This window comes from Aaosphaeria arxii (assembly GCF_010015735.1).
Source record: "Aaosphaeria arxii CBS 175.79 unplaced genomic scaffold BU24scaffold_4, whole genome shotgun sequence".
NCBI lineage: Eukaryota > Fungi > Ascomycota > Dothideomycetes > Pleosporales > Aaosphaeria > Aaosphaeria arxii.
Window position 1 is genome coordinate 4,076,793 of NW_022983477.1, and position 21,775 is coordinate 4,098,567.

The 21,775-nt window shown below is 51.8% G+C and overlaps 7 protein-coding genes across 7 annotated transcripts; 4 read left to right on the forward strand and 3 right to left on the reverse strand.

Moving 5' to 3' along the window:
• The first annotated feature begins 712 nt into the window (after positions 1–712).
• On the forward strand, positions 713–4,451 carry BU24DRAFT_207615 (uncharacterized protein). The gene is made up of 2 exons (XM_033521897.1): positions 713–1,010; positions 1,060–4,451. Exons 1-2 carry the CDS (start codon positions 796–798, stop codon positions 4,376–4,378), a joined length of 3,534 nt encoding a protein of 1,177 aa, XP_033385011.1. The 5' UTR covers positions 713–795; the 3' UTR covers positions 4,379–4,451.
• Positions 4,452–5,073: 622 nt separating this feature from the next.
• On the reverse strand, positions 5,074–7,590 carry BU24DRAFT_391967 (uncharacterized protein; the record flags this gene model as incomplete). The annotated part of the gene is made up of 4 exons (XM_033525131.1): positions 6,810–7,590; positions 6,552–6,700; positions 6,389–6,501; positions 5,074–6,327 (listed from the first exon to the last, which is right to left on the reverse strand). Exons 1-4 carry the CDS (start codon positions 7,175–7,177, stop codon positions 5,074–5,076), a joined length of 1,884 nt encoding a protein of 627 aa, XP_033385012.1. The 5' UTR covers positions 7,178–7,590.
• A 495-nt stretch (positions 7,591–8,085) lies between these two features.
• BU24DRAFT_423048 (uncharacterized protein) lies at positions 8,086–10,882 on the reverse strand. The gene is made up of 2 exons (XM_033528137.1): positions 10,253–10,882; positions 8,086–10,185 (listed from the first exon to the last, which is right to left on the reverse strand). The coding sequence occupies exons 1-2, from the start codon at positions 10,771–10,773 to the stop codon at positions 8,445–8,447; spliced, it is 2,262 nt and encodes a 753-aa protein (XP_033385013.1). The 5' UTR covers positions 10,774–10,882; the 3' UTR covers positions 8,086–8,444.
• A 1,045-nt stretch (positions 10,883–11,927) lies between these two features.
• On the forward strand, positions 11,928–14,908 carry BU24DRAFT_207661 (uncharacterized protein). The gene is made up of 2 exons (XM_033521898.1): positions 11,928–14,644; positions 14,693–14,908. Exons 1-2 carry the CDS (start codon positions 12,053–12,055, stop codon positions 14,858–14,860), a joined length of 2,760 nt encoding a protein of 919 aa, XP_033385014.1. The 5' UTR covers positions 11,928–12,052; the 3' UTR covers positions 14,861–14,908.
• Positions 14,909–15,406: 498 nt separating this feature from the next.
• On the forward strand, positions 15,407–17,503 carry BU24DRAFT_423049 (uncharacterized protein). The gene is made up of 4 exons (XM_033528138.1): positions 15,407–15,725; positions 15,945–16,078; positions 16,193–16,575; positions 16,653–17,503. Exons 1-4 carry the CDS (start codon positions 15,652–15,654, stop codon positions 17,154–17,156), a joined length of 1,095 nt encoding a protein of 364 aa, XP_033385015.1. The 5' UTR covers positions 15,407–15,651; the 3' UTR covers positions 17,157–17,503.
• Positions 17,504–18,029: 526 nt separating this feature from the next.
• Positions 18,030–18,882, forward strand: BU24DRAFT_462805 (putative glutathione S-transferase; the record flags this gene model as incomplete). The annotated part of the gene is made up of 2 exons (XM_033532046.1): positions 18,030–18,656; positions 18,739–18,882. The coding sequence occupies 2 exons, from the start codon at positions 18,030–18,032 to the stop codon at positions 18,880–18,882; spliced, it is 771 nt and encodes a 256-aa protein (XP_033385016.1).
• A 31-nt stretch (positions 18,883–18,913) lies between these two features.
• BU24DRAFT_207684 (uncharacterized protein) lies at positions 18,914–21,237 on the reverse strand. Its single transcript, XM_033521899.1, has 6 exons — positions 20,801–21,237; positions 20,634–20,751; positions 20,535–20,582; positions 19,856–20,479; positions 19,547–19,809; positions 18,914–19,494 (listed from the first exon to the last, which is right to left on the reverse strand). Exons 1-6 carry the CDS (start codon positions 20,991–20,993, stop codon positions 19,061–19,063), a joined length of 1,680 nt encoding a protein of 559 aa, XP_033385017.1. The 5' UTR covers positions 20,994–21,237; the 3' UTR covers positions 18,914–19,060.
• Between the last annotated feature and the right edge of the window lie 538 nt (positions 21,238–21,775).

The window sequence follows — 21,775 nt, forward strand, 5'->3', positions numbered from 1 at the left end:
TAACTCGACAGTTCGAATTTTCCAATCACAAAGTTGCCCTCAGGGAGAATGCGCATTATGGAGCCTGACTTTAGTTGCTGCTGGGCCATCTAATGGAGACAGGTGTTGGCCGACATATACTCCTTAAGGGTATGGAAGAGCAGGTGTGAAGTTGCACAACGGCCAGAAACGTCAATAATTGAATTTGTTGAGATGAGGTTCTTTTTCTTGAGTATGGAGATGATACGAGTAAAAAAGTTGCATTGTGGGCACAATGTCTGGTTGCGGCACTTTGACGATGACGAAATGTTGCACAAGGATGCAATCTATAACCAACTACGGCGTGTAGTGCGTACATAGCTAGGAACACAGTGGGAAGTAATGTGCCTCAGGGACCAATGGCTTGGCACACGTTTGACAGGGCTGACGAGTGCGAGAGCGAGAAAGAGAGAGAGAGAGAGAGAGCGCGAGAGAGACCACCTTGCCCAACCCATGCATGTACCTACCACCTACCCTACCAGTACCATGACGATGATCCGGAACTCGTGTTAATTCATACCCCATCGCCTTCACCTCATTCATCTTCATTATTCTCATCCTCATCGTCGTCGCTGTCTAATGCTAAAGACTGTATTTATTCCATCTATTGAACCCCCCACGCCCGCCGCTGTTCCGCCGCCGCCCAGCCCTCTGTCATCAACGAGTAGGATTACCCTCCTTCACAACAACAACCTAGCATTACTTCCTCACGACCACCACGTATCCCGGTCCTCTCCATCGCTCGCACTACCTTAGGCTTCGGCTTTCGCGGTTCCAATGAACGCAGCACGACAGGCCTGTCGCCCTAAACACCAGGTGCTGGTCCTCAAGTGTTATCCCAAATTCCAGAAGAACAATGTCGAGGTCAAGGCCAACTCTTCCGAGCTGAGCTACCTGCTCTACTATGCGAGCACGCGACGCAGCAAGTTGCAGAAGGTCGGCGATTTCCTGGACAAGCGCACGACCGCCGATGTCTGGAAGGGTCGCATAGGGTATGTATTGAACTTTATCTTGCCCGATGGCCCGCTGACGCCGGTGAAGCAACGTACAGGTTACCCTCGAGATCCTCAAGTCGCTCATCGAAAAATGCCCCCGTGACCTCCCTCTTTACGCCGGCGCTGTTTTGCGCATCCTCAGTACAATTCTCAAGTCCAACGATGTGACAATGGTAGAGGAATCCGTGCCAACCTTCGAGACCCTTTGCGCGCACCAAGACCCTGCCAACCTCGCCGCAGATCAGGATTACATCGCGCAGTATGAAGAAATTGTACAACTCTATGCTCAATTCGCGTCGAAGGAGGGACTCAAGAACCCGAAAGCACCCATTAGCTGGCCTGTTGCCATCAGATTCCGCAAAGCGGGACTTCAGGCGCTGAAGGCTGTCGCTTCTTCGGAATCTCTCGGATCGGAGACCGGACGCCAGTTGGCTGTAATCATACCTGTCATACTGTTCAACATTCACTCGGAGGATGGCGAGCACCTAAAGCGACTCGAATATCGCGAGCACGACAAGGAGGAGCACGACAAAGAAACAGCGTTAAGGCGGCGACAAAGCGTTTCGACAGTGCGGACAAATGAAGAAGGGGAGGGAGACCCCGTCGCCGCCTCCGGGACAACGGAAGATGCCGACAAACTTGCTGAAGAGGAGGTTGGTGTTGTTGCGCTCCAGGCGCTCAGGAGCATCTTCATGGGCGTCAACCGCGGACAGCTTCGATTGGCGACTTCTGCAGTACTTCAGTTCATTGGAAGCAATGTAAAGCAATTGCAGTTCGACAGCTACGGACGAGCGAATGGAAACTGGTCGACCACACTCCTGGCCTTGATATGCGGTTGGGCACCAGTTCAAGACCGTTACGCCATACTCGTGAGCGCCATGGAGACGCTGGTGCGTAGCCCTATCGTCGAGGACGACTTGGGGAGGCAATTGGTCCTTGCGGGCATAATCGAGTATCTTTTGAGCTCGACTATTAATTTCATTGGACTGAGTATTATGGATGTGCTATTGGGCATCATTTCTCACGCATTACTACTCCTTCAACTTGGGGGTACCGGAACCTCAATCATGCCCCATCATCAACAGACGAATCCAGTCAACTCGGCCAGTGATCTTCAAGATAAGGGATCTGAGAAGTCGGAGGGTGTCGTCATTGAGCCCGTAAAGGAGCCGTCGCAGACCCGAGTGCAACTACTTGACACTTTGAAGACGTGCATGGCGAGCTTGGCTACACATGTCTACTACACAGATCAGATATCTGACATGGTGGCTGCTGTTATGAGACGACTGAAGCCATCGCCGCTATCGGGAGTATCGACCGTCGACACGATTGAGGATCCTGCTGGTGCTATCAACGCTGTCGCGAGTTCCGCCAGCCTACAGGAGAAGCCCGCACACGTGGATAGGTTCTTCTCATTTGAGACGGCACGTCTATTGGCTTTAGATGCGGTCAAGAATATTATTACCACGGCAAACACTCGTCGCCCAGACGGCTCATCTGCTTCCGTATCTCGAAGCTCAGTGGGTGTTGGGGTTTGGGAGGGCACGCAATGGCTCCTACGCGATCCAAGTGGCAGAGTGAGGAAGGCTTATGTTGACGCCTTAATCACCTGGCTCAATTTAGAGAAGAAGAAGGAAGACCTAAAGCTCGTTGAAGACTATCGGAAAAAGGAGAAGGAAAACGACAAGAATGGGCTGGCCCGAAGAGCAGTCTCGAATGCTTCTCACAGAGAAAAGCCTTCGAAGCGAGGAAAGAACACATTCTTACCCCTACTGCATCTTGCTGTCTACGAAAACGCTCTTCAGTTTACCGAGTCTGAACCCGACTATCTTCTGCTTCACCTACTTTTGACGACTCTCATCAATAAGCTTGGCTTGAACGCAGTACGAAGTGGTTTGCCGATGATACTACGGTTACAAGAAGATATTGCCACCGTTGATAACCCCGGCGCGAAGGTCAGGATTGGTAGTCTGGTCCATGGCTACCTATGGGCCCTCAGCATGGCTCTAGACTTCGAGACCTCATCAGTTGGAAGGGCTCTACACCATGAGATTTCTAGGAGAAATGAGAAGGGGCTATGGGTCAGCAACATTCGTGTGCCGCCCCTACCATTAAGCAGAATCGATACACCCCACCCAGACTCATTCCGGATCCCATCAGACGTTGTCCAAACCGAGGCGCTCAAGCCATTTGACAACCGTGACGCGCTTGTCGACAATATCGCCGAAGGCTATTCGTCCTCTCTTCACTCTCCACCAACAAGTCCACCAGGATCTCCTGGCCGTTCATTGTCCATAACTACACCAATCATCCGCACCCAAACCTTCAGCGCGCCACCGCAACTTTCCTATAAGGTCAAAGACGAGCTCCTGGCCGACTGGACCCGGGACAGCTGCATCGTGAACAACACGAAGGACTCCACCACCGCCTCTATGACCGGATCGCGTACGAATGCTTCCACTCATCGCAAGAATAACTACCTCGGCGTTTATATCCCCAACGGCACGCTCGACAGTGCGGGCAACTCGCCTGCTCCTTCTCCCCGTCGCGCCACGAGCCGGCCCCCTTCAACAGCTTATGGACTCGTTGGCCGGGTTGCATCGCCTCATCGTAACCAGAGTCCTTCACGCTCTCCTGGCAGCACATCCTCACTCCAGTCTGCAGTTCGCGTGGACGATCTCAAGCGCGTGCTTACCGGCACGGCCCCAAGAACATCCTACTCGATCCGTGGCCCAAGCCGACACCGTCGAACTGCGTCCTCTCCCAATTCCGAGTCATCTGCTTCCGAATCCATGGTCAGTGTACATAGTCTGTCCGACTCGTCCTTCATCACCACAGATCATAGCCAGGCTCAGCGTGGCCAGGAGAATTCACAGAGAGTTGCCTCACCCACGACACCTGCGGCCACCCTCACTCCTCGACCTGGTACGGCGCAAAGCCACGGAAACCGACCTACTTCACCTTCTAGCCCACCTTCGCCATCTACACACGCTTCACGTGAACACGAGCGTGCATTCTCCGGGACCGTCCCTCCTGTGCCCCCAATCCCCGACTCTCTTCGTGACCTTTCCGGTTCCCCTCCGAATGGTGGCAAAGATGGCGTTCGACCAAAGACCGCGCCTTCCAATGGTCATACCAATGGAAACGGCAGCGTCGCCGGTCGCAAGGGGAGAAGCAACAGCATCAATCGTTCTTCTGGAGCAGCACGTAGCCTGAACCATCGTAGCATATCAAGGGGACGAGGCACTGATGCCGACAAGCTTGGAAAGAAAGTCAAGAAGCCTGACTTTACAGGCTTCCTGGCGAGCATCGAACTCGATGACGATGACGACGACCTGAAGGGCGTAGGAAATGCACCATACTGATCGGTCAGCTGGAAGGACAACGGACCAGCGGCAAACAATCTTGGATATTCACGAGACGTCTTATTTGCGAGATTTGTTCCCAAATACCACACTACTACTGTAACCATTCTTTGTGCATACTCTCTGTACCTATCTCGTATTTTCCTTACCATCTGATTCTCCATGCCATTATTTGTTGGATTCGAGATCCTTGTGCACAACTAACCCCTCTCTTCTCTTCTCCTTGCGTTCTTTCTCGAACTGTCAAGCCGGACGCAAGACTCCTTCCATTATTTACATAATTATCCTTCTTCCCGTCAACTGGCGAGACGTCTGCTTCGTCCGCACTATTTTCCATGTTCTCGAGCGCCGATCTAGCCGCCATCATAGTTGCGCTCCCTATTTTCGTTTTCCTTTCGGTTTTGTAGTCGAGGCCCACGAGCAAGCAAGCATGCATGTACTCAACTACCTGGCATATCTTTCCATAGCAAAGCCCGCGCTGCGTTAGTGAAACCTAGCACGACAAAAGGCTAGGGTGTTTTTTCAAATATAGAATCTGTAATAATTCACCATCAACATCGCTGTAAACACTGGAAACATTTTTCATGGTTGAATACGTGATATGCTATTTTCGCTCGTGTGCTTCGCTCACTCTATATATGCTATTCACCACTGCTTATGATCGCCGTGAAGGATCCAAACATCTACATTCCCATCTACACCTCCGCTTTCTCACCCCTCCTCCTCTCTTCCACTCCTACTTCCGCCCTCCCAACCCCTTCCTCCTGATCCCCCTCCTCCTCATCCTCCTCCACCTCCCCATGGTTCCCCCCCACACTCTCCATCGTAAACCGACTCGCCGTCGCCTGATCCAACAGCCCCAACTCCCCCTCCTCAAACCACCACCCCAACCCCCACACCCTCATCGGAATATACAAAAAGATAAACACGGGAAACCCAATCGCCGCCACAGTCTGCGTAATCGCAAACGTCGCGCCGAACCCCACGAGCTCCAGTCCCACGAACGCCCAAATCGCCTTCCTTCTCCGGATCCGGAGTAAAGGGTGGGATGAAGGGACGAGCGACCGGGAGGAGAAGAGGAAGAGGAGTTTGAGGGTTATGCCGTTGGAGGCGAGGGCTTGGATGCCCATGCTGAAGAAGAGGCCTGCGAGGACGGATTGGGGGATTAGGTGTAGGACGGTGAGGAGCGGGGGGGTCATGGTTATTAGGGTTAGGAGACCTTGGAGGAGGTTGGAGGCGCGTTGTTCGACTACGTGGGTGGTTTTTCGGGTTGGAGGGGAATTTGGGGTGGGGGAGGGCGTGAGGGTGGTGACGCAGAGGGAGGTGGTGTGGAAGGGGGCTTGGGGGATCAGGCCGTTCGGGAAGGGGATCCCGAGGAGCCCGGAGACGCCGGTCGTGATGCCCAGGAGGAAGATGTCCCAGTGGAAGCCGGCGGGTTTCTTGAGGGGGAACTCGGTGCCTTGGGCGATGAGGGAGGAGACGTTGTGGTCGAACCAGAAGAGGATGGTGAGGAGGATGGCGAAGGGGATCGCGAGGAAGACGTCGGCGACGGAGATGTCCCAGAAGTGGACGAGCCAGGAGCGCGGGAGGGTCGGAAAGAAGGCTTTGGTGGTTGGGAGGGTGAGGACTTCGGTGGACCGCATCTTGCCGATGTGGATGAAGCCGGTGAAGAAGAGGACGGAGAGGGGTGTCCCGTAGTCTTCGATGAATTTGCGGACGTGGCGTTGGAAGAGGCGGGATTGTCCGATCACGCCGCAGAGGTAGGAGGTCATGAGGAAGAGGAGGGATACCGTGATGGAGAGGTAGGCGGAGGCGTCGTCGATTTCCCATTGGCGAGTGAGGACCTGGATGCCTTTTTGGAGGTAGATGAAGGCGACGTAGAATCCGAAGATGTCGCATGAGAATCGAGTGACATACTTCAACGCGTTGCATGAATTGGTTATGGCAAGCTGTAGTATGTTGTTAGATATTGTGTGTTTAACAATGGCAGGGTGTTTTCAGTTTACTTACAATCCAATGAAAGACCATCGCCCAGAGACCGATCCAGGTCATGAAGGCCAAGTAGTTTGTCCCTCTTGGTGAGATGATGTCGTACACAGTGTAGTTGAACACAGTGATGGGGCCTACAGTATTGATTAACACGTCACCGGTACTTCCGTGCTCATAGGCATACCAGTTACGCCAACAATGACCAAAGGCTGGGCCGCGAAAAGCGAAAAGACAACGGACGCAAGGACCGAAGCCAGCAGCACTTCATTGACCCCGAACGTCTCATCAGTCTTCGCGAACATATCCAACGAGAAAGCCAACGCAGGCAAGATACTAATCCACAGCGATCGAATCAGCAATTGGTCTTTACACAGCTTCCAGCTTTACCAGACGGCAAGTCTGCCATGAGCATAGTAGTGGCATTGGCATTCGAGGTACATACTTCGCAAAATACATATACACAGTCGCGGGCACGACTCTATAATCCCAAGCATCCGTCCAATCGCTCCAGTAGTACGGCGCCCTCCGCCGCACATCGTTGACCATCCCACTGAACAGTCTGATCTTCCACCAAGGATCCTTCCTCGCCGACCGTCTCGACGTGCGAGTCGTCTGGCGACTGAGGTTCCCGCCGCCATTATGTCGGTGGTCATAGTCGTCGTCTGCGCGACGGGACCCCGGAACGCCGCCACCGACCGATATCACGTCGGGATGCTCGTTCTTCGATTGGTGAGGGGGGGACGCGCTGTGCACGATGGAGGAGCCATGGCGCTGTGTCGGGCCTCCTGATATGGGCTCCTCGTCAGCCATAGCGGAAACAGCTGGTGGAGGTTGTTTGAAGGGGAATGTAGATACAAGCTCTCAGGAAACCGACCATATAATTATGGCGGAACGAGGCTACCTATTTAGCTTCCGAGTCTGATCGGCGCGGGCATGTAGGGACGGGGCCCCTTGCAAGGACATTTAACACATTACGAGTAACTACGAACGATGGATCAAGCATTTACTAGGGGGAAGGAAAAAAGGCGGTGGCGGTCCCCTGGAGTCGTGGGGAACATGCAAAATGTTTCTTTGACGCCATTGCAGCCGATCCGCTCTCAGAACGCTAGTCTTGGCGGTCGTCATTTGTCGCGTACGACGCCATGATCATCGGTCATTATGGGCCCGGAAAAGGAAACAGTTTGATAGCGGTCGATTGTAGCGCACATGGTCGTGACTTTGAGACATTATCGGTGTTAGAAGATTCCATTTAATTGAAGATGTGATGTTGATAGTATGTCGTTGAATCGACGCAATGCCGGATCGAGGTTAGTGTGGAGGTCGCAACGTGCAGGGCTCCACAGAAATATTTGCTTGCATAGACGTCACATCAAAATGTCTGGGAGGGGACGGAACAGCTGCGTTAATAATACCACGAAAAGGTTACCGCATTTGATAATAATTGTGGCTGCCTGTAGAATTATAGGCTGTGGGAAGGCCTGGCAATATTCCCTTCTGTCATTCGCTGCTGTGATGTTGAGCTGTTGCTGTTGTAGCCGAGGAGGCGCGAGCGGCATTGCGTACATACTGTATGCCGGAGCTGCGGCATCATTTCTTTGGGAGTGGTAGGGTAATGTGAACTTCTGTGATATAGTAGCAATCAATGAGCACAAGTCCAGAACGTAACAATGCCGGGGCATGGAGATCACTAATGTCAAGTTGTACCTATATTACAAACTGCCTGCTCTACAGCCTCATGCTAGCAACTAGCAAGTTGCTGGATAAAACAGTCATGAGAGTCCATTGGCATGCTAGCCGGGTTGCAACTGATGCCCATTCAGCGCTCGGCATGCTTACTTGCAGCCTTCCGAATACTTGTAACTCCCCCAGTGTAGTTATCGTACAATGTCCAGACAGACAAAATGTCTGCCCGAGCAGTCAGGAAAGAAAAGTGGGCCACCAGGGTTGTCCCATCGCCCCGTTTTCCTTCACTCCATAGAAACCATGTCAAATGCAGCTGAGCCCACAATCTTGAATGAACCTCCTAGAACAATCAAAATTCCATGAGGGGTTTCGATTTTGAACCTTATTCAGGACCTTAAGCGGGTTCACCCCAGCCGAACCTCTCCCAACCGTTATTCTCAGAGGAGCTGTTGTTCGGCCAGCCCTGATTCTCAGAGGAAATGTTGTTATGCCAGCCTTGATTCTCGGAAGATACGCCATCCTCCCAGCCTTGATTATCGGAGGAGCCTCTGCCTCGGCCCCTGCCCCTGCCTCCACCGCGAGCGCGTGGGGAAGCACGATCTGTTTCATTACCACGTGGAGAATGATACCCACGAGAAGCTGGGTGATCGCGACGAGCACGCTGATCCGTGCTGCCTCGTGAAGCTCTATGTAGGTTATCAAAAGTTGGAAACCCTCGCGATGGAAACGCATTCCCCCCACGAGCTCCTCTAAAGCTGGGGCTTTGATTTCCACCTCGGGCTTCACCACGACCGCGACCACGACCGCGGCCGCGACCATCGGTACGATTTGTTTGGTCATAACCAGCATTTCCGTCAACTTTAGGTCGCTCGACGAGTACAATGGGTGCCGGGGGGCCGCCATTATCCTCCGTCTCACTCCAGCCATCGTGTTCCTCTTTGAATCGAAGGCGCGCCTCTTCGGTGAGAGCATCAAGACGAGCTGCTTTGTCCTCTTCTCGCTTTGCTTGCAGTTCCGTGCCACGGATCGAAGCCTCTCGGACACAGACAGCAAGCATCGCCTGGACGGTGAAGACGGCATCGTTACCCGCATTGTGTAGATTGAACCCGGCAATGTCGAAATCGTAAAGAATTCGGCCTAGATTCGTCGGGTTTTGTTCACGCCTCCAGACTCGGTAGAGGGTGGCGGTATCGAGAGTCTCAAGCATGTTGGGTACCTTGAGCGGGTCGAAACCAAGTTGTTGCAAGTATTTCACATCGCTAAATGTATCGTGTCCGAGGAATATGATGTTGCGCTCTTTGGATGCATCCTCAGGATTATGCGCAGCAGGCCCGGAAAAGGGATGCCTGAAGCAAGCGGCCACTTGCGTAGCGACATCATGAAGACGGACAAACTCAGACTTCCCGAAATCGAAGCGGTCTGGGCATCCGGCGACAAAGTTCGAGTTAATCAGGTGTTTGTTCTCATCGATGCGAATGTGGCGTGCACGGATCAGGGTCCTCCAATTCTCCCCATCCTTACCAGGCGCAACGCCAACGAGGTCCAACGTATCTAATGTAGCAATGCCAACTTCCGTAATCTTATCGTGCGCCCTTTCCCAGGACTCGACGTCAATACATACGAAGACGACAGACTGGTCGAAAGGAAGTGTGGTTGGTGTGCTAACGTCGACTGGAGCCAGATCTGTAGAATCGGAAGGCCGAAGTCCAAGATACCTCTGCGCACGCTTGAAGCGTTGGACGAGGTCATGCTGTTTTGCAGCACGCTGCTCGTTCTTCTTCTCTCGCGCAGCTTTGTTCTTGTTCTTCTGGGCATCCCACATATCCTCCATGGTCTTCTTGAAGTCATCCAACGTGCGGCCATCGAGGGATGGGGCAGCGGATTGCCCAGGGGTGGCCGAAGATGCGGGAGGAGCATTTCTCGCCATCGTGTCAATCTCCTCGCGGGTCAGGCCCTTGACTCTGCCAAGATACCTTGGACGGCAACGGGGATGGTCGGGAAAGCGAGTGACGATGTGAGATATAGTCTTGAGACCGAGGCCGAAGGCTGTGTTGACTTCCGCAACCAAGTCCTTGAATTGGTCTTCTGTCACCAGTGTCAAAGGCTTCGTGCCGTCAATGTCCCAGGTGTAGTAACTGTATAAGTTAGCGACTGTGGGTTGCCGCTCGAACTGAGCTAAGCACAATAGAAGATGATACGTACATATCCCATTCACGAGCCCAGAACTTTCCGCCGTCGAAGAATTGACTGGCCACGTTCTGGAGTGAATCTCGGTCACAGTACCGATACGGGTACTTTGCAAGAGCCAATAGTGGGGTGAAGTATTTACCGGGTGGTGCGAGCTCGCCTCGTTGCAAGTCTGTGGGGGGAAGTGCTTTATAAGGCGATGAAGGAGTGGCGGGAGCAGTGCCCAGATTGTACGAGCTTGCTTCGCCGGGCATCCAGACAAAACGGCGGTCGGTATTCTCTGTCGATGCAAACGCGCTTGAATCACCCGACTGGTTGTCGATGGAACCAGTGGCTGCTGAAACAGTAGGCTGGTCGTCGATGGAATCGGTGAATTCCTCAGTAGCGTTTTCGCAACCGAGAGCTATGCCTCCTTCCTTTTCGTCGTCGCTTGGATCAGGAACATCCACTTGGAAGCGTTGATTTGGAATAGCGTCAAGATCAGATCCTACCAAATCCGTTAGTCGTGTGAGCCTCGCGGCCATGTCACGGGACATGGCGATACGTGTTTGCTTGTGCGAACAGAAAGGCAAAGACTACAAACACAAGGGGGGGACGAGCGGATATGAGAAGCCAAGGGGAATGTCGGGAAGAAGAAGGAAAGGGTGGGAGGACGAGTGAGAGAAGAGGGATGTAGTGAAAGGCGGGGTTGTTGTTGTTCTTGTCCGTTTGTTGTTAGATTTGATATGGACGCGAGCAGCAATCGCAACGCCGTGGTGAAAGTGGGGCAAGTCAGAAGTCCACTCAAGTGATACATGCAGGCTATAAGAAGGAATATTTCGGTGAAAAGAAAATACTCCTGAGCGAAGATGATTGGGTGTGTAGGTTGAAATGGGACATACACAATGCACCCATGGAGAATGACGAAGAAGAGGTGAAAATGCAAACGAAGGCAGCCACCATCCAGGTTGAAGAGCATACATCAATGGAACCTTCATGTAAACCTACTGAAATATCACAAATAGTCTACTGGAAGAATGGAGTGGTTTCCGCTTGTTAAATATGTCTTGGATAATTTGTATCTCGGTGCCTTTCTCCTTACAGGGACAACTGTTAAATCGTAGTTAGTGGGTAGGCAAACTCTTATGTACCTTCTAGGTACCTAAAGATAGTCATGAATATGGTTGTACCCCAAATTTTAGTTTGAACGGAATAGCTGCGATTAATCTTTCATGGATCTGTATATCCAAGTCGTTTCCACAATTTTTGTTGGTTGTTGATGATTGCTGATACAATAATGAGGGGTGAGATATATGATACCCCATACATACTGTAAGAAATGACTAACCAGATCGGGGGAGCTCGCGTTGCGCGATCCAATGCCATATCACGTGATCACGACAGCCCCATGAGGAAGTCCGTGCACAACTTCTCAACGTCGCATTCATGAGAGACACAGAGAGACAGTAATAGAGAGAGACGACACATACGCGCAGAGAGAGAGAGAGCAATACCTACCTACCTATTTATCTCCCTACACAGTTACGTACTCTCCTCGTACTGGTAGGCACAATACAACACTATAGGTAAGGTCGTTACTCTGTGTCAACAGCACCTTCGAAGCCGTTCTCTCCACCTCCCCCAACAGAAACACGCAGTCGCCATAACTCCTTCCATCTTCCTCCCTCCTTCCATATCTCCTCCTCTCTATCTCTACTCGAGTCCGTATACCTCTCCGCCGCCCCGATTCTCCTCCACAGCATAATCGACGCGTGGTTGGAGTGTCTGACGCGCCCGTCTGGCATTCCTCACCACCGCCGCTCCTCGCAATGCGCCATGGCTGAAGACGGCACCATGAGTGCGCTGTCCGAAGTCTCCCCTCAGCCTGCCCCAAATCCCGACGCTCAAGCTACCGTCAACGACTTTCTCGACTATACCGAGTTCTTTCCCTCCGATCTTGTGCGTTCGCTGCGACTGATTGGAAACCTCGACGCGACCTATGAGGATGCAACTTTGACCATCCACGAACTCACAAAACAATATGGCAAGCTTCCCGAGCTACCCGCCAGCGAACGACCAGATCCTACCCTACTGCGCAAACAGATAGCAGCTGCTCTCGAAAAGGCGATCTATTGCAGAGAGTCTACATATACCGAGGCATCGAGGCTATACGAGGTCGCAGAACGGCACTGTCGCCGGCTGTCAATTATAAAGACGAAGCTTCAGGCTCTACCTCAACCACCCTCACGCGATCCCACACCCGCTCCCGTCTCCCCACAAGCTTCACGATCATTCAATCGCAACTACGAGCGCTTCGATCGCCAACATGTTCCCGGTTCCGCAAATCGGCAACGAGATCGCAACAGGAAGTTCTCAGCGTCTCATACACATGGACATCCACGAGAACATACCGCGAATTCGTCGGATGAATCGGGCGCTGAATCGGACGCCGGGTCCTTGATTGAAGTCTCCAATTCAAGAGTCAAAACTCCCAAGGAGAAGGTCCCCAAGCCTGCCCGTGTGCGCCCCGCAGGTTCAGGTACCAACGTCCACAGTGGTGTTGCCGGGATTTCAACCAGCAATGCGCTTGCGAGACTTTCGCCTCCTCCTCCAAATGCTCGCCCTGGGAGCAAATTCGCACCGTGGTTGAAGCTCACGGAGTACGAAATGGCTGTGCTTAGGAAACAGATGAAGAAGAATGCAGTTTGGACACCAAGTGAAACGATGGTCAAACGGGAGCTGGAGAAAAAAAAGCGTGGTGTAGAATACTACGAGAAGGAGAAGGCCCGCTGTGCTGCTACAGGTGAAGAGCTCCTCGATGAAGAACCGGACAAACTCTCCGTGTCAAAACTTGTAATTCCGGCTCGCACCGAGCCAAAGGTCGAGCAAGCCGTCCTGGAAATTCCACAGGAGCCCGTCATCGCTCCTGTAGAAGCTCTTGTGGACGATCCCGTGGATGCTCCCGTGGATGCTCCTGTGGACGATTCTGTGGTTGATTCTGTGGATGCACCCGTGGATGCACCCGTGGACGCTCCCGTGGATGATTCCTTGGACACTACTGTCGAAGATCCTGTGGACCCTGCCGTGGACCCTCCCGCCGTGGACCATTCACTGGCTACTGCACCAGCCGCACCTCTAGATGAGACCCCAGTTCAAGAAGAGGTTGTAGTTGAAGACCCCGTAGAGGATGTGAGCATGGCCGATGGTGAACCGGTGAAGAAGGACAAGCGTGAGGAACAGCGCGAACAAGCCATGCGTGATGCGCAAGAATTAGAAAACGCAGGGCGCAAAATCAGGGAAGCCGCAGAAAGCCTCAAGGATCTGAACTTTACACCAGAAAATGTGAATGTCACTCCAGCATCGGCGAGACGAAGATCTGCCACGAAACCGTCAAACAAGCGGAAGCGAGAACCCTCACCTGCGTTTGTTGCAGAGACTCCGACGATGCCATCTCGAGAGGCATCGCTCGCCTCACAAGACAGCGGAGGAAGACAGCCAGATGCGAAGCGTCAACGAATGCTTCTTCCTGCGCCGATTAAGACGCCTGTCCCTCCCCCGCCATCCTCTGCAGCTCTGCCAGCAACTCCCGCAGTACGTTCGCCTCCCTCAAATGTTCCCGGGCCTCTACTGAATGACATCAAGACAACTACTGTACAGATCCCTCTCGCCCCCGCCGGTCCTGGAACACCTGCTGTTCCTGAGATTTTGGCTCCCGATTCACCCAGTGCTCAGACTTTGCCCACCACACTGGAAAACGTGGACGAGCAACCGTCGCCATCTGGTGTGGATGATTCCTTATCATCTGCCCTCGAATCTGTACCGGAGGCGTTGCCCGCTCTTGAACCTGGGACTGAACACGACTCAAAACCTGTCACTGTTCCGATAGTGAATTCAACCCCGGTCCCTATGCTAGCTACTGCAGCATCCAGCCGTCCCCGGAGGGAGTCCGTCAAGGAACCCACAAAGGCAACGAGCCCACCAGTCTCCGCCCCGATACCTCCCATCAAAACGCAAATCGCCCCAAATACCACCCAGGAGCCTGCTCTATCTTCGCCGATACTAACGCCCCGCCCTCATGCTCTCGGTGCCCCTACACCGAAGGCACAAAGTGAGGAGCCTAAACAGAACGAGTTAGGGAAACCGTCGCGAGAGCTTCGACGACACAGCATTTTCAGTCAATCGGCGCTGGCTGCACCAACTCGTATGAGTACGCGAAAGAAGCCGCCACCCAAAGGGGACATAACCTCGGCTGAAGATGGCCAAAAGACTGTCACTAATGTCAAGCGCGCCCAAGGAAGCAAGAATAAAAAGAAAAGAAAAGGAGGCGAAGAGAGTAATGAACCTCTGGAGGAGATCGACCCGAATGAGCCCCGATACTGTATATGCGATGATGTCAGTTACGGTCAGATGATTTCGTGTGATAATCATGTAAGTAATCTATTTTCTCTGCCCCCAGACTATTCTAACATGCTACAGTGTGACAGGGAGTGGTTCCATTTGGAGTGTGTCAAAATGACTGAAGCAGACATTCCCTCTCGACGCTCTAAGTGGTACTGCCCTGAGTGTCGCGTGCAACTGGGCGTTGACGCTTACGGAAAAGAACTCATTCCACCAACTCTCCCTGGGCGGCGCGGCAACCGCTAGAATTTCTCGTTACTATCATTGGGAGCATGCTGATTCAATGGAAAGGATGGAGCACTCGAGAAATTTTCGGGATTTTGTTGTGTCCCACCCTTTAGGTCAATGGTTTATTGGCGTTGGCGTAGTATCATAAGGATGAGTCTGTATACCCCTTAACCGAGCGTGGTGGCGTGCTTCAAGTAATGAATTGTCGATGGCCATGGTACTTTTCTTATTAGTTCCTTTGGTGGATAGGATCGTGTTGTTCATGTGGGATATTAGCGACAAGGCTTCTGTGACATCCTTCGTCCTCAGACAAATGCTATTTTCGGCATGCAACATAATCTCTATCACCCTTCGGAATCCCCAACGATAGGTTAGCTTTAAACCCAATTATCAAAGTTATCACTTATTCACAACATGCCAATTCAATATGACGAAAACCATTCCCCAGGACATAACGATGCTCTCTTACGCAGGTGAACATGGGTCTCAGAGTCCGGCGCTTCGCTAGCATCTTAAAACACTCGGGGCCGCCCAGGAGGGCTAGGCCCATCTCCATGTGCTCCCATCAACTCCACTCAAATCTTCAGCCCTACGGTCTACCCCAACTCACAACCCACTGTCTACATCCTTCACGATCGCTTTCTACTAGTCACTCTTTTGTCTGACATGCTTGATAGCCCGCTTTGCTTGTGATATCCCTTCGTTGCGCTTCCAGGGGGTCGTAGTGCTGATATTCGAACTCCTCTGTGTACCCTGTTCCACTTCAGCCGCACGCGTACACCCCACCACCTCAAACTCAAACAGACACGATGACTGTCTTCGTCACGTTTTCTATGGGCTCGAAGGAAGCGTATTTCTTCAACAGTCCTACACACTGGGCCTGGTAAGTTACTCTATCTCATGAACATGTTCCCAGCTACGACGATGCTTCCATTCATCCTGCACCCGGTAGACTGTCAATCAGGCTGCCAAGATTCAGCCGACTATCTGATTGAACAGGATGATAAATCGACGCGGAGATCGTCGCGCCGTTGACACGGTGTCGGGTCTCTGAGCTGCATGTAATCTATCAACGTGCTATTGTAACTAACCGTCGTCTCAGGCATCATCTCCCTCCAGATGTCGAGGCCCTGTTCACGAAGCAGCCTCCAATCAAGGATGTCATTGAATGCGCAATAGGCGAGAATGGTGCATATTTTGTCAGCTTTAGAGACCATGATGGTCAAGTGTACTGCCGTAAGTAGATATGAACACCCTAGTATAGAGATGGTTATTTTGCAGTCAAAGTAGCACGATGTCACTTCGACGTTCTCTTGCGGTGGTCTTGAGAGACATACTGACACATACTAGGCCATTACAATCTACCCAACGCCTTAACGATGTATCTGTACCACTCGCATCCGCAGGTGATACGCGACTTGACGACACTTTCCATCACTCTAGGCCCATACGACTCGTTCTACGCCCATGACAAAACATCCGCCGAGTGGTCGAACTTACCACCCCTACTCGAGAAAGCCATCCTCAACCGTGTAGAGAGCCAGGATGCATGGAAGACGGTCTGGAGAGATGGGGGAAGAGAAGCACCCATGTTCGTCAGCTTGGGAGCAGATGGAAGCTACTTCATGCGAACAGTATCTGGGGGAGGATCATGGGATCTGAGGAGCAAATCTGAAGGGGTTATGGGAACTAATAAATTCCTTGAGGACGCCCCTAATTTCGCATCAATTGCCGTACGTACGATGTTCGATATCAGCGAAAATTACGTTACTGCGTGCTTGAGGTATCTTTGCTAATCAGTTGGGTATAGGGTCTTTACCTCTTCCAAAGCTATCCGGACTCCTACGTCCTACTACTCATGTCGGGTAAAACATTCTCGAACCTTCCTGAGCATACCTGGGCGGATTACAATAAGATGGCGCCTGCGCTCCCCCAACTCGCGCAGAGCTCAATGCCAATACCAGCCATTCCTCAAATGCGGCCTCCTACGGCGGTAACAGCGCCGCCGCAGCAACAGCAATTCCAACAACCTCGGCAATTTCAACAGGTGGCACAGACGAGTTGCTGTGCGCCAAATAATCAGCACACTGGTATCCATGTGCCGCTACCTCCAAACTATGGGCAGGTACAGGGCATGATTAATCAAATCAGCGGGCAGCTGAACGGTGGTGCTGTGTATGCGGCACAACCGAATCAGACTCATTATCAAAATCATATGCAGCAGGGACAAACAACGGGAGTTATACCAGCACAAGGCATGAGCCCGGCCACGCAGCAACCAATGCAGACTGGTGGTTCGATGGCTTCGAGATGAAGTGGGTCCATCATATGTGTGGCGTGGACGTGCGAGGGAAAACTGACTGAACCCCATTTTCCTACTTGGGACATCAAGAATGTCCCGCCTTATCTGCGGCGTCTTGTTGTAAGGTTGGTCTTCGTGACCTCTCAATTTCTTTTGTGATCATGTAACTCGGATACCAGGCGAATATCTTTTTCTTTGGAAATCTTTATGGAAATAATTATATGTCGGAATGTTGCTACCTCGTATATTGCATGGGATGTTGTTGTATTTACCGTTCAACTAGATGCATAGCGCAAATATCTCAGGTATTATGCCATGTGCCGCTAGTTTACATACAATTGAGATGTAACTCTTCATAGCTACACTGGTACACTAACGCAAGTGCTCATTAACTTGGAATTATAAATGTTGTCGTGCCACAGGTTCACCACCCTTTCTATTGGCATTTGCGTCAGCATTTAGTTATTTTGCGGCGCGGGGACCAATCATCGATAACCAAGCATCCAACTTCTCACTCCCTCATGTCCTCGTTGTACCATCTTGGCAACCACAGAGTGGAAGTCTGCGTCCTAGTGCCAAAATTGTGCCTCGAAAAGGGAGAGATCACTAGCACTTATGGCTTGGCCATGGGGTAATATGGCTCCGTATACATGAGCTGAATGTAAGCACCAATGTCTTTGTTGATGATTTCTTATAGTTACATCATATATAAAATTCCATAGCTCCAGCTACGCCGTACAACTTAGTTATTATTCCCAACAGTGTACTTAGAGTCGCACAAGCTGCACTACCACTTCAACGACATATCATACCTTTCTCATACTTTCCATTCAAGACTTGAACATCTACGCTTCGAATTCTATATACATCCCATCCACAGCAACCATGGCAGAACCACCCTCACCACCAAACCCCCAACCATCCAAACAAACCATCATCCCCAAGCTCCACCTCCTCGCCCACTCCCAAGCCCAACGCGTCCTCTGGATCCTCGAAGAACTCTCCGCCTCCAAAGGTCTCCACTACGAACTCGAACGGTACCCGCGATCCCGGGCCTCCCTCGCCTCCCTCTCCAAAATCCACCCCCTCGGCAAATCCCCCATCCTCACCCTCTCCACCACCGACTCCAGCCCCCCACCCACAATCCAAGTGCAACCCGGCCTCCTCACCGAATCCGTCTCCATCCTCCAGTATCTCAGCGACGAGTTCGGCGGCGACACGTACGTCCCCGAGTCGCTTGAGGACAAGCGCCGTGACGCGTTTTTCACGGTGTTTGCGGCGGATACGCTGAGCTTGAAGAACGATTTTGCGATCATATATGATGTGCCGGCGCAGGTGGTGCCGTGGGGGTTCAAGACGATTGTGTGGGCGCTGACGAGGCCGATGGTGAATCATTGGCTGTCGGACTTGCAGCCGATTTATCAGTTGCTGGAGGATGCGCTGTCTGATGAGAAGCCGTGGTTTGCGGGGAAGAAGATGGGTTTGAGCGATGTGAATATGACGTGGGGCATGGTGAGTGATACGTCTATGTTTTCTATTTCGCAATTTGAATCCATAAGTGATATGAATGCCATACTGACTCGAGACACTGTAGGATGTATCTGTCCACAGAAAGTATATTGACCTGAAAAAGTTCCCGAAACTGGCGGAGTGGTATGAGAGGATTGAGAGTAGGGAGGGGTACCAGAGCGCGCTGAAGAAAGGCCTTGGGTTCGATTTGAACTCGTGGGGGCAGTAGGCATCCTAGGTGATGGGGAGGCACATTAGGCCGGCATGGTCATACTCGGGGATCCAGTAATTCTATGATGTCTACATAGTCAAAGTTCTTCATGCTAAGAGAGCCAGCCAGCTTGGATTTGATATTTACTATGGAGAGGTTTGATAGCATTGATGCTCATGAAGGCTCGAATGATTCATCAAGCCGCCCAAACGGGATCATTGAGTATAGGCGGCGCATCGTTAAGCAGATCGGGCGGGAACTCCATGTTCCAATCGATAATATCATCCGACGGTATCATATGAAACGGATCGCCCCATTCAGCCCCTGTAAATGTCGGTGGAGCCCTCGGCTGCTCCGTCGGAGCATGTGGAGGTTGTGGGTCAGGCGGGGGTGTATTATTATGTGGAACGTGTAACATGGGTGTAATATGTGAAGATGCTGGTCCTGAGTAGAATGATTGTCGTAGTTCGTCTTCGCACTGTCGAATGATGCCGGCGACCCTACCCAGTATCTTCTGCTCTACGGGTCCGTCTTCTCGTTCAGCAGTGGCGTGGATTTCTTGACGGATGCGTTGGAGAAGCTCCCGTCGGAAGCGGCGGGACTCTTCGCTAGGAGAGTCGCAGTCGTAATCTGATGACCTGTTAGTTTGTACATCGAAATGATAGGAATGTGGTTGACTGACAAGGTGATGGTATATCCGCTTCAGCGACTTCGGGGAATAGCAGTTGATACGTATCTCTCCATTTGTCTTCTTCGAGACGCCCTGGTATCGATCGTTTGCGAAGGGTTTCCAATTTATTTCGATCAATGCCTTCCATGGGCTGATGCTCGGACATCTCGCATGGTTGAGAGCGTAAATGAGTCGAGAGGTCTCCGTCTGAGTCAAAGACCTCGTAGCATCGTGGACAGTATATCGACTGTGCATGGTTTCGATATAAATGCTCTCTGCTCACAGTTAGCATTGTTTTGGGTTAGAACACGGCGAACGTACTTTACTCGGTGTACTGTCGGCCAACCAGGGCCTTTGCATGTACGTTTATTGTATTGATTCGGATCATGCTTGTAAAAAGGACAAGCAAACTTCGGACCGTTCTCAGAGTCCTCGGTCGTTGTGACAGAGACCCTTCGCCGCTTCGTAGGCCCATCTTCATCCTCGCCGTCTGGATGAAGACTCTCGTCGCCACGGCCCCTACGCTTCGATTGTCCGGTATTCATACCTTGACCGCTTCCCCGGCGAGAAGAGGCTGTGGTGGATTTTCTCCGACCGGAATTGCCTCCTGCGCATTGTACATAGGCAGCGTATCGAAGGTTAACTTCGACTTTGTGCATGATGATGTCGATGGTGGCTAATGTGGCCTTTGACATGTTGCCAGGAGCCATGTTGGGCGATTCGTCTTCGCTGTCGTCGGTGATGGAATAGTCGCCTCCGCTGCCGTTTGATGATAAAGATACTATTGAAGAGACACGGTCGTTGGGTCTGTCTTTGGATGGATAGGACTCATCCATCCACTGTTCTACTTCCTCTTGGTGTCGGCTCTCTAGATGGTGAAGAGACAGACAGGTGCTCCGTGCCGTGTCTGCAGGTTGGTTTACAGGTGTCTTGACCGCATGAATCCTACCCCATGGCAAATTAGTCTGTATTCCGATGTATATACAAGTGTTTAAAGTACCAATCGGGTTGCTCAGGGCAGCCAGTATGGATGTTTGAGCATGGGTTACTTGTCACGTGAGCACGGGTAGCAACATGTGCATTCTCGGTGGCTGCAGACTTTCCGAGTACCAAGGGCCTTTTCAAAGAGTCGAACTTTTGCGTGTGTTGTGAATAAATTATGTCATCCGCTGGACATTCGAACACAGTTCGAAGATCATTGGCGAAAGGGAAAGATACTAGAGCTCGTTAGCATGCTAAGTCCTCAAGGGATATCACGAAACTTACCAGCACTTGCATCAGCAGAGAGAAAGTCGGAGGGTGAAAGCGAGAGGTCAGGATCGCTGTTATATCCCGAGTCACCAGTACGGGACGAGCCGATTGAATCCCTCCGCGATACCTCGCCATTGCGCGTGATTCTTAGTTTGGGCAATGTAGTATTGGGCTGGTAGTGAATCTCGTTCCAGACGGTAGGCTCCATTGCGCAGTATCGCAATAGAAAGAAAAGAATGGTCAGCAAAAGAAGCGAAGGAAGCGTGCGTGAAAAAACAAAGCAGACTCGATAATGATGCAGGTGTCCGGACTTCTCATTGCTAGAAACTTTGTTTCGTGTTTGCCTGATGGATCAATTATGTACCTATGACTCTCTGCGCGACTGCGCAAACATAACATCTGACGTCTTTCGCAAGGCAACCGACGCGGAATCCTTCCCTGATAATCGCTGAAAATTGTACCACATCGGCAATGCGGCCCTCAGCTGGAGAGGCACAGAGGTTGCAGTAGAGAGGGAGGGGTACAAGTCATCCCAGGTGGCTGTGCTAATCCTGTCCTGTCCCAATTGATTAACACTCGGGCGGGCGGCACTCCCACGTTTTTGCTTCCGGTGAATTGGGACTCGGAGCAGATCGTTTACGAGTCCGACCTTTTTTGGCAAAAGGCAAAAGGTCTAGGCCAATCAACCCAAGTCGACCTACACGTTGAAGTGGTCGGCTGCCTTGTGTGTGTTGTGCGATTCAATAGAAGCTGACCCCATGAAACATGATGGAATTCTGCACCTCTGTCTGATCCTTACGCAACACAGCAGCCGAGGCATGTTGACACTGCCCACCTGTTCACCCACTTCGTCAAACTTCGCGTATACCGTCGCCCGTTATATCTACCGGGGTGGCATACCTGTTTGTAGCTCCCATCACGTGTTGACATCAAGCCAGAGGGTTAGGCGTATTTGTTTATTACTACTTTCAAGTAATCGATGTAGTACCT